Here is an 11,779-nt window from a genome sequence, read left to right as displayed (position 1 = left end):
AAGAGTTGTAATCGAAGAACCCTTATCGATTTCAATGTCAAGAAGCAATAAAAGATTCACCTTTCTCTCTTCTTACATCATGTTTATTTTATTTTATTTTGTTGTTCTTGCAATGATCATTGACTAATTTTTCTGTTAGATCAGTTGAGGAAGTCGGAGCAAGACTTTATTAGTATTTTATTGTTCTCATAATTGCTTAATCGTTTTATTGTGATAATTGTTAAGCGAATATTTTTGAATTTACTATTGATTGTTTCTCAAAGTTTTGATAGTTCATTCTTTGATAAGTTTAAGATGAACCATGCTTCACAGAGAACAATTAATACTTGCCCCATAATCTTGACTTAATTTATCGCATACTTTCAATCTCTTTTCTAAAATAATTTTTTGATTCTCCGATCTACAAACATTAGTTTTGTTTAGTGAATCGAGATAAATAGATGATAACACTACAACAAATATGGCAATTAGGAACGGTTTATTACCGTTCCTAAGCCACTATGAAACGGCTTACAGACCGTCTTTAATCGAGGCGTCGTTAATGAGGTTAAACGGCTAAAAGCCGTTCTATATTTCATGATTTGGAACGGTTAAAAACCGTTCCAGATGTCGGAATTTGGAACGGCTTAAAACCCTTCCTAATCTGCGTCTTTATATAACAGCACACGATAACCCGAAAAGATTTGAGACATCGGATTTTATAAAACTGATGTCCTACGTCTGAGACTTTAGATATCGGTTATAAACCGATATCTAAAATTATTATAAATTGATATCTAAAATTTTTTTTTTTCTTTTCTTGCTACTTGCCTATTACCCACAGTTAAAATATATCCAAATAGAGAACATCGAAGTTCTCTATCACATTAATTTATACAAAAAAAGAGTTGCAATGAGTCATAATTTACAAATCCAAAATTACAATGCATCGATAAACCATTCACAATCATTACACAAGCACAAGTGCTTACAAGGAAGCAATGCCATCACTCCCATCCCTCCCTATCTTCTTTAAGATCCCCAAAATGCCTGCAACTACCAATAAAAGAATTCTTTCGTGTCACCACATTGCATACTCTCACGATGAGCTTCCGCACCTTCAAAAGAGTGTTTGAAATAAGTGCTCCTGATCAATCAAAGATGATGCAGATAAGCTTCCACTCTCAAAGATGATGCAGATAGCTGTCTAATCAATTATTTCACTATCAATGGAACACAATAAATAGCTATTGTTTTACAAAGAATTATTGATGGAGGAATGTGATTCATGTCAATATAGTTGGGATAAAGGTGGTGATGATTATATAGCAAAAATTGTCGTGGGTCATAATGGTGATGATGATGATATAGCAAAATTTGTCACAGGTTATAATTACTAGCACAAATGTAGTAAAAAGTCATTTTCCAAAAATGTGACTCACCTGAATTTCACTTTTATAAGGATCCCAAATTTATCGAAGTCCATGTCATGCCCATCTGAAATACATCATAAAAAATGAAATGAAAACCAGGGGGACTGTTTTTGAAGTAAATTTGTTAACAGCCGTGGGAATGAAATTAAGTACCCAATGAAACTTCTCCAGCAACAGCCATCTCTTGGAAGTTTCGACTGAATGTCTCGTTTATCTGAGCAACAAGGTTTCTCAAAGTTGGAAGCCAGTTTTCCTGCAAAATCTCTTGGATCAGAAAATTGTTTTTCAAGCAATGACAACTAGTTTACAATTCTTCAGAAATATTATCCTGAATTGCAGCTTCCAATTCCTCAATAGTACCAGGCATCTGCAATTAGAAAAAGTGCGAAAATAGTAAACATTAAGCTTCAAGGAAGCCTAATCCAATTAGGCAGATCCAATTATATTACTTGAAAAATGGTCAAAAAGGAAAACCAAACAGCACAACCTTCAACTATCTAGTTGTAAATATAGGTTCGATCTATGTAGACATTTGCATCCATTACATATTGTTTGAATGGTTAGTTCATGGAAGGCAGGTAAGATTGTGATATGTACCCACATTAATGTTCACCAAAACTGAAATATAGTGACAACCACAACTAATGATGTGATGTGGATTGAAAATACAGACTAAAACAAAGTTCATAAATAGTCAAAACCTATGCAGCCTTACCGCAGAATGTGTGGACTCCAGTGGCTATAACAATGGCCTCGATTCCACCTTGCTTGCAAGTGGACCCAGAGAAGACTTCATCATGCTCTTCCTTTTTTTTTTTTCTATCTATATCTTACCTCCTTAGGATCAGCCAACATGCCTACAATAGAAGCATCGATAGCGTCTTGGTTCTCAACCCTGGAAGCCCTTGCAGCCATCAAAACCAATGTCCTCGTCAATGTCGTTTGCGAATACCTGCACCAATAGCAAAAATGGTTCATGAAGATAATGCTAACGATGATTTTACGTTGGATAAGTGATAACATATTATTATTAAAAAACTATAAAAACATTATAACAGTTTTAAAACACGGTGTAAATAACAGCAACTACTTACACATATACCACAACAGAGATGGCTGAAATCTGGTATCACAACAAGATGAGAAAGAGCCAGTCCCAAGGTCTAGAAGTCGAGAAGCTCGCACGAGCAAAATCTTTAACTGTTCTAAGGTGATACTTCTATTTACTTTCAAAACCTTAAGTGACTTGCACCTGGCCACAAGCCTTTCCAGTGCATCAAAATTTACTTCGGTCTGCAGATTTGCAAAGTTCAGGACTTCTAATGATGTGAAGTTCTCTGGAAAGCAACTTAACCAACTTCCCCCGAGATCTTCAACGCCATTCTCCTGTATGTCCAGCTCAGTCAAGTTTCTAGAAACCAAATTGGGTTTCGAAAATTGTGTTAGTTATACAACTTAGAAGCTTATCTTAGGTACGAGGCATAACACAATAAGGAAAAGTGTTGTCAGCTAATACCAGAGTAATTAAAAGCAGAATCACAAACAAATTCTGTTGAACAAATCCGAAAACAGTAACCGATATATCCAACAAGAAAATATTCGATAATACTTCCATCAACCTTATTTTAGTTCCTATTTAATGTTAACTGTTCTGGCAAATACAAGAGCCTCAACAAGGTAGGATAGACAGCCACACAGTTAACAAGTCGCATAAAAAAACACAGATAGTGTGTGATTGAGGGGCAAGTTACCATCATAGTCTATCAAATTGAGGGACAAATTCCCCGCCAATAGATAACTTGGACTGTTATGTTGTTCAGACTTGGTTGGCTTTCAAACAATCTTTCTAAGGGATATCTCAGATTTTACCCACAAGCATGGTTTTAAATTAACAGAATGTATCGGTCAATACATATCGGTATCGGCCAAGACCGATACAAAACATTGAATGTATCGGGTATGTATCGGCTGATACTGTCTAGGATTTTCCATAAACCAAAACATTTAATCGATACGATATTTTAAATCTTGTCCATAAGAAATAGGTTCTACAAGCAAGCCCTACTGATAGAAGTAGAAAATGCACTGTTCTTATGTACCAAAATCTAGTTAGTGCTAGAAAATCTGCAAGTTGCCCAAATATGATGCCAGAAGGAGAGGATTCATAGATTGGCATCTTACCAAATGGCGTACATTTTGGTAGGTTCTCTGTATACAAATTGGTGGCTAGGTTTCAGGTACTAGAATGTTGTGACTTGCAAAAAGACTCCACTGAACTGATTTCCACTCACCTGATTCTTAGTCTTTAAATTTTGATAAAGAATAACAATGAGTTCTCTACAGAAAAGATGCTTATTGGTAAATATACCACTGCCTTTGAGAATAAATAACCAAAAGTTCATTTTAAATATGCATTTGTCTTAAGAGTTATGAATGGCTAAACCAGCATAATTGGTGGGTAACGATTTATTCCATAAAGCTTACTGATTAGGAGATTTAAAAAAACCAAGGATCCTGAATATGGGTCTACCTCCCTTTCTTGGTGTTTTTTACTTTCAATAATGGGGGGAAAAAAGAGGAGGTTTTGACGAAACCGAGGATCCTGAACACGGAACACCAAGCCTCACTTTCCAAATTCAATATAAACCCATATGTTTCACAACTGCTTCAAATGGATCCAAGCTTGAGGACCACCAAACAAGGTTTTTTTTTTTTTAGTATTTCAATCTAACTTGGGAAATAAACAAAATTTCCACTGTAACAATTAAGTAAATGAAGAAGGATGCTTCCAATGAGTTGTAAACTTGTCATGGCAGAAAAAAGAAAGGCCTGTCTAAGAAGGAACTAAAACAATTTCATCACTTAAGAAAAAACAGATAAAAATATCCATTTCCACCCAAAATCACAAGCATTTATAAGAACAAGAACACTAAGACAGCTAAAACCAACCTAGTTAGGAGACCAAACAACCTTATCATGCATACATGTCACTTTAGAAGTCTAATTAGCAGAAAAATTAAAGTACCCATTATACAAATTAAGGAAATTAGGAAGCTTACTTGCAATGAGTTGCAATGGTTGCAAACCCATCAGTGCTGAACCCGTCACAGCTCACAAGTGATAAAGCTTTGAAGTTGTTAAAAGATTGGGTAACAAACTCTAAACTCTCATCACTAACAGTCATCCTTTAACTAATTTAGTATATTTTGTATTCTATAAGTTATAGTCCCCTTTATAATCTAAAAGGATACAAAATGGGAAAAAAAATATTTAACTAATTCCACATAACAAGAATGCCAGCTTACCTTGCAAGGAAAAAGAAAGCGGCGCCTCCTGACCTTATTCACTGTTATTTTTCAATCCTTTCCTCTCTTTTCTCCATTGATCATGCAAACCTAGCACAAGGAAATACTAATTATGAAAATAAGCCGAACTAAGCATGATATAGAAGAACAAAGAAGAGTATAACCCCAAAAGGGTACACTAGTTATGGAAATAACTCGTAAGGGAAAGTAGGCATACGCTTTTTCTCTTCTCTTCTATTTTTCCTTAAATTCTCTATATTCCTTCGCAGACCTGACAAACACATAGAAGTAAGATAAGTACAGTGTAAATTGAAGAGAAATACAAAGTGAAAGGACAAGTGGGTGAAGAGTTCCCTCGGACCTCCTTTTTTTTCCACTAAGAAAGGATTTGTATTTAAGAAGTATTACAAGGATTCAGGGGCAGTCCCCCTACTTTATAAGAGAAAACTGAAAATATGGGAGGTCCAAAAGATCTCTCATACATGCATACAACAATATCAGACACTGCCCAGCATATTGCACTGACATTCAAAGTTTGACAATGAAGTGAACTGTGCTACCCAGAGATGGCATGGATATGGTGCAGTTATTTTTGTGGAACTTTATTTTAGTACACTGAATAATCAGACATGGGTAGGACACCTATTTTGAAATGTCTAGGCAATATTTGATGAACACTTGATGTAGTTTGCATGAAGAAGATATAGTCTCAAACATGAAGTAAGATGGAAAACCAGATATTCAATTTATGCCTTTCATAAATGGATCCACCAGATTCTATAAAGACCTCTTATTTAAATCGTATGTTAGTCCTTTTTTGAGTAATTCCTTAATATTAAGCTTGCCTAACAAACTAGATGAAGTCTTGAGTATTGATGCCAAAACCTGGGTTCAAAACCCAAAAAAAAGGGCATCACAAACAATTCAGCAGGGGTAGAGCATCAAAACTTTGATTTCCCAAGAGACAGCCAAGAATTACCTTTGGATTTGTGTCTGCTACAAGTAAAAACTGTCTGTAACCATAATAAAAAAACAAAGTGAACTTTTGTGATAAGATGCACACTACTTTAACTAATTTTTTTTACGGATTCTCTTTAGTGTGGATGGTCCAAATAGTATGGTACAGAGAGTACAACTACAGTATTCTTTTCATTCATCATATTAACTTTCAAGGTAGGTATGAACCACCCAATGCGTCCAGCCATAGGGGAGGGAACTCCAGTAGTAAGACTGATGTACACTATACGGATGGTGTGTTGCTTGAATTGCTTGGATAAATGGGCATGAGAGTGCTTATCCTGTCATTTAGAAGGTGATTGAAATAGCCTACCAACTTAAACAAATAAAATCAAGGTACCAAAATACAAATTTATTGAGAACTTAAATGTCCAAATTAATTCAAGTTCTACAAACACATTTGATACTTGAAGAAATGATAAAATGAGCATGAAAACTTTCTCATAATATCAGTACAAAAAACCTTTTGGAGTTAAGAAAATGTAAGTTCACTTCAATACTTACTGATGCATATATCTGAAATATTTAAACTTTGAGAACTTACATAGAAAAGAAGGGACACGTGTAAGAAGCAAACTATGAATTCATGTTCCCAAACAATCCCCTAAAGTAATTTGATTTCAAAAGACAAAGCAAAAACACCTAATCTATAACAATTGATGTTGCTAATCTCTGTTCGTGTTCCCCACAGCTTCAAAAAGAATCTGTGATAAGAGATGCTAATCATCCAAAACTATTCCAACCCTAAGTTTGAACACGATCACAATTCACATCAGAAATACAAATAGCTGCCCATGTTTCATATAAGAGATGCTAAAACAATCAAAATTACAACTGCAAGAAGAATGTAACTCATACTATAAGACTGATCTGAAAACTAAAGAGAACTGTAAACGAGATCAATAACGGACAATGGATTTAAAAAATCTAGCAAAAAACACGAGTTCATAAAAATAAAAATAGAACACTGCTAAGGTAGCTTGAAACCCTAAATAAGAGTATTCGAACCTTCGATTCACAAGGTCAGGGAAGAAATTGAATCTCTCTTCTCTCTGTTCTCTGCTGCTTGGTGAATCCTTCGGTTCTCCTCTACTGAGCGAGCGATTGAGCGAGATAGAGATGAGATCGAGGGAGAACGACTGAGATCGAGAAACGATCGAGGGAGAGCGACTGAGCGAGAGAGAGATGAGATCGAGGGAGAGCGACCGAGAGAGAGATATGAGATCGAGGGTGATCGACTGAGATCCAGAGAGACTATCGAGAGAGGGAGAGAGACGAGAGAGCGACAGAGATCGAGAGAGAGACACACACAATTGGGAGAGACGACTGAGAGAGCTTTCGTTCCAATTAATCAGACGGATATCGGGTCGGATAAAATGCAGATAAAACGGTTTTTAAATGTAAAACGGCTTAAACCCGTTTTTAATTAGAAACGGATAAAATCCGTTTTATAATTTTGTTCCTGATTCATTGTTTTCTTGTAGTGTAAAAAATCATTGATAAAGTTTATGAAGGTGGATCTGACTGATCTACACTTCTCCATCATATTTTAAACCTTTTTCTTTTAGATAATTTCATCTCGAAAACCATTTTTAAATTGTTTGTTAAACTTAGATTGGATTTAAAGTGAAGAGAAAATCGAATTAACGTTGTCTCTGTGGTTCGACCTTTGCTTGCCAAGGTCTTTCTCTTGTTCTTTATTTTTAATTGATAATCTACAATTCGAACAACATAAATCATAATACAACTAGTCAAGGTTTTAAAAAACCTTATAATATCAAAGGACATAAACAATGACCATTGCTGGGTGCCCCTAGAACCTATATTAGAATATGATTTGGCCCACAGATGCGCGTGCGCGCACACATACACACGATATTTACAAATATTACAGAATGGTAGATAGATTTACTTGGACCATGAGCAATTACATGACAACATTCTACGTGTCTTCTAGTAGTTTGTAGTATTAATGAATTGGGTGCAGTCTTCAAGGATTACTATTCTAGGGTGGGTTCTCTCAAGCATATGTTTTTTTTTACTAATGCTTTTTCAGATATATATATATATATACAGCAGAGGATGGTTAGGCACATTCGTTGTGGGAACAAATAGGTCAACTTTTCATTTTAATCCCCAATAGCATTGGACATGTTGATTGGTCAATGTAGGTTGCATATGTGATTTAATATTAGTTTACTCATTTGAGTTTCCTTATATGTGATGACTGAAGAGCGTTCTTCTGACCGACCCAAATAGTTGGTCTGAGGCTCTGTTGATGATGATTATTTTGAGTTATTCTTTCCTTTACCTTAGGATTATGAGATACAAACAAATTGGCAAATTAACTTTAAAGCTATAAAATGGTTTGTATATTTATAAAAGTAGAGAAGCATTACACGAATTATTCTTTAGGTGAGTTGAGGAAGAAAATTGGTCTCTATGAAATTTACTTCACAGTTAAATGTCATCATCATCATCATTCATGTCCTATCCTAATAATTGGTTTCACTTCCTAGTTTTTAGACCCGTAGATCTACACCATTGTGGTCCTCAATCCTCAATGGTGCTATCGGTTCGCACAATGTGAAAAAGCCCAAATTTGATGGCCTTGGGCTCTCAAATTTCATAAAATTCGACGAACCAAGAGGTCGAATTGACGTCGAATTTTCCATTGTCAAAATTTTTTTTTGACGGGTCGAAACTGTCAAATTAATGAAGGATGGGAGAAATTCAGCAGCAAGCCTTCAAATATGGGAACATTAAGAATGTTGATGGTCCTAGACCGTCAAAATTCAGTTTCTAAAATTCGTGAGCCTTGGCACATCAAATTTTTATGTTGAATTTTCCAATTCACGTAGTGTCGCTTTCATTGCACATAACCAACCGTCTTAAGGGACTCCCTTTTAGGTAATTAGGTTAGGGCATTAAGCTCTAATGTTTCTCAATCAAGCTCTCTTTAACCATTTATTTAATGAAGAGCCTCAAATGTCATTTGAGCCTAGCAATACCTTGTATAGTCCCCATTCCTTCCTCCTTCTCTAGCTGCCTTTTATCCCATCTGTTTCATCCTCTTTAAGTTGCAATGACATCTGAACTGGTATCAACTTGGTTTAGGCAGAAAGTTGAAATTATGCCACCCTAGTGATCCTTGGTTAGTTAAGTGTTGTTTTATTCACAAATGATATAAAATGGACAATTCATGCCAAGCTGAACTTGGTTAATCAAATGAATGCCATAAAACCAAACAGAATAACTCTGCTCAACAATTTCAAAAGCGAGATCCATGAGATAATAAAAATACTCAATTACATCTAAATTACAACTAGTGGAGACGAGGAATCTCAACCTTGATTATACATTATGCACCTCATAGAGGAATCTCAACCTTCATTATACACAAGTGGGGATATTATACAAATTGAATATTCTGCCCTCCATTCAATGGTAGAAAATGGATGGTTTTAGGTAGTTTTTTATTTTGGAGGGAAGTGATCTCAACGGGTGAATGCTCCCAACCCCGTCTTACACCATTAAACGTGTTTATGACTGGGAGAAAAAAATCTTGTTTTGTATAATAGATTAAAACATTCCCTTCCTATATGATCAATAATTTGATGAAATAGCTCAGAGATCGTTTTTTTCCAGATACAGTGCTCACATTTTGTAAGCTACTGATGGAAATTTTAATGTTTTATTTTAGAGAACTATTATTGGCACCCCAACTTTTACTTATTGCACCCCAATTAAAAATAAAGAATATAAGCGAATAATTGAGAATAACTAAAAGTTGTGCCAATAGCAACTTAAAAAGGAAAAAACAACGCTGAAATTGGTTGAAAGATTGTAAGTAAAAGTTGGGTGCCCATAGCAGTTCTTATTTTATCTTTAAAAATTGATGTTAGAGGATAAAACTTAAAAAATAAAAAACAATTCTCACAAAAAGGTTATTTTTCGAGATCTATTGGATAAAGTCCCCCCCCCCCCAACCCAAAAAAACTGATTTTTTTAATCTCTATTTTTCGATGAAATCTATAGGGCTGTGATGTTGGAGTCTCAACTTTTGAAAAAAAAAAAAAAATCCTATTTTAAATCCCTTGGATCAATCCATTTTTTTAAATTTAATTTAATTTTATTTTATTTTAAATTTCATAACGTATTTTCTAACTCTGAATTTTTAGAAGATCTTATGCCACGAGGTGTTAGAGGACAAAACTTTAAGAACTTTGAACATTTTTTCTTCAAAAAAAATGTTAGTTCTCAAGAAGTTGGATCAACCCCCCCACCCCAAAAAAAAAAAAAAAAAAAAAAAAAAAATCATTTTTATTATTATTTCAATCTGAGTTTTTGTTTTTGTTTTTTTTTCAATTTTTGCCAACTTTGAAAAAAATCTTTAAAAAAAAAAAAAAAGAACTCTATTTTACAACACATTGGATCAATATAATTTTTTTTAAAATAGTTTTTGAATTTGAGTTTTTTGATGATCTTATGCCACATGCTATTAATCTAAAGCAAATCATTAAAAGAATCGAAGAGCTCGAAGAAAAAGAACTAGAGTAGAATTAATCAATGAAGTCCATAAACCTCAAAGTAGATACCAATTAACTGAAATTTCCATTTAATTCCTTCAAAATTGATTAATAAATGTTTTTAGAAAGGAACTCATTTTTTTTTCTATAAAATTTCAGATTAATATAATCACACAATTTGTTTAAACTGAATCAACTCATTTTGGTGTTTGTTCCAATTTAGATCCACATTTGACAATCTTATATTACTGAATCAATTCAATTAAATGTTTTTAGCAATTTGGTCCACATTATCTATTATACTATTTAGACACTTAAATTTATTAGCAAATTTTCATGATTTTTAGACGTCGAAGAAAAATTTATGATGCAAACATAAATTAATTTGATAATTTAGATATGATTACAATTTCGTGATCTCAATTTACTTTTTCTTTTACAATTTCTTAATTTACAATTTCGTGATAATTTATGGTTTGTGTTTTCTTTTACTCTTTCTTTTACGACAAATCTTAATACCAGTAATCTTCAAGCTTAAGATTATATATACTTCAACCTTCAAACCTTAATTAAGGTAAGGTTGGCTTTTTGGTACGTTGAAAAAGATGGAATTTTGTGTTCTTCAACTTGTAGCCAAAATCATTCATATTTTTTTTTACTAGAAACTAATATTCTTCAAAATCTCAAGGCAAAATGAATATTTGTTGATGTTATTTTATCATTTTCAGCCTTGCCTTAACTCTCTTCCTCAAAATATAATTTGATTTCATGAGTTAAATAGATTGAGCAAGAACCTCTACAATTAAAAGTTTGGATGATAATACGGTTACCACACTATATATATGTGAACTCTAACAACCAAATACGTGGTATAACTTAATGTATCCTATTCTTTTCTTTAGTTAACCAATCACATATTTCGACTAAATTATAATTCTTTTGTACTTCTTTCTAAATCTAACAATATATATTATTTGATTTTATTTTGGGTCTCATCTTAAACTATCTCTTGGTCTTGGATCCTTTCTTCTAGATCACTGTAAATTCCTGGTCATTACTTGCATGCAGTTTTCAACATCTCTACAAGAACACCATGTGATAGCACTAATAAGCATCATTTACAGTACAATATTTTCGATCTATAGTGACGGATTTTTCCGTTGCTACAGGGTAGCTTTTCCGTCAGTAACAGCTATTGTGGTGATAAGTAGCGGAACAGAGATCCGACGGTGTTGCTTCGGTCGCTAAATATAGCAGCGGATACTATTTTCCACTGTTATAGGTAACACATATAGCGGTGGATACTAATATCCGCTGCCATAGGTCATTTAAAAATATATATATAACACATATAGCGGCGGATATTAATATCCTCTGCAATAGATCATTTAAAAAAAAAAAAAATATAACACATATAGCGGTGGATATTAATATCCGTTGCAATAGATCATTTAAAAAAAAATAAAATATAACACATATAGTGGCGGATATTAATATCTGCTGTAATAGATCATTT

General features: G+C 33.8%; 1 protein-coding gene across 12 annotated transcripts; it reads right to left on the bottom strand.

The window, feature by feature from the left end:
• Positions 1 to 831: 831 nt before the first annotated feature.
• LOC147390857 (structural maintenance of chromosomes protein 5-like) lies at positions 832 to 7,190 on the bottom strand. 12 transcript variants are annotated; one of them, XM_086459394.1, is made up of 9 exons: positions 6,743 to 7,190; positions 4,935 to 4,988; positions 4,718 to 4,807; positions 3,594 to 3,715; positions 2,507 to 2,823; positions 2,247 to 2,364; positions 1,566 to 1,665; positions 1,422 to 1,476; positions 832 to 1,126 (listed from the first exon to the last, which is right to left on the bottom strand). In XM_086459394.1, exons 6-9 carry the CDS (start codon positions 2,325 to 2,327, stop codon positions 1,036 to 1,038), a joined length of 327 nt encoding a protein of 108 aa, XP_086315520.1. In that variant the 5' UTR covers positions 2,328 to 2,364; positions 2,507 to 2,823; positions 3,594 to 3,715; positions 4,718 to 4,807; positions 4,935 to 4,988; positions 6,743 to 7,190; the 3' UTR covers positions 832 to 1,035. The 12 variants fall into 12 exon arrangements, 6 of the variants coding, with proteins under 6 accessions (XP_086315520.1, XP_086315523.1, XP_086315521.1 ...); XM_086459397.1 differs by lacking the exon at positions 3,594 to 3,715 and having other exon boundaries at positions 4,913 to 4,988; XM_086459395.1 differs by lacking the exon at positions 3,594 to 3,715 and having other exon boundaries at positions 4,718 to 4,823.
• Positions 7,191 to 11,779: the final 4,589 nt, after the last annotated feature.

The sequence above is a fragment of the Akebia trifoliata genome, chromosome 11, assembly GCF_017979445.1.
Source record: "Akebia trifoliata isolate Shusen 1 chromosome 11, ASM1797944v1, whole genome shotgun sequence".
In the NCBI taxonomy this organism is placed as follows: Eukaryota; Viridiplantae; Streptophyta; class Magnoliopsida; order Ranunculales; family Lardizabalaceae; genus Akebia; species Akebia trifoliata.
The sequence above is the reverse complement of the archived record's forward strand: the minus strand, read 5'-3'. Positions and strand labels throughout refer to the sequence as shown.

Excerpts from the sequence above, each read along its gene's own strand:
- LOC147390857 (XM_086459397.1), bottom strand. The coding sequence starts at position 2,327 with ATGGCTGCAAGGGCTTCCAGGGTTGAGAACCAAGACGCTATCGATGCT. Across the intron at positions 1,666-2,246 it reads TGTTGGCTGATCCTAAGGAG|GAAAACTGGCTTCCAACTTT; the intron begins GTAAGATATAGA and ends GAGATTTTGCAG. Across the intron at positions 1,127-1,421 it reads CTTATAAAAGTGAAATTCAG|GAGCACTTATTTCAAACACT; the intron begins GTGAGTCACATT and ends TTGATTGATCAG.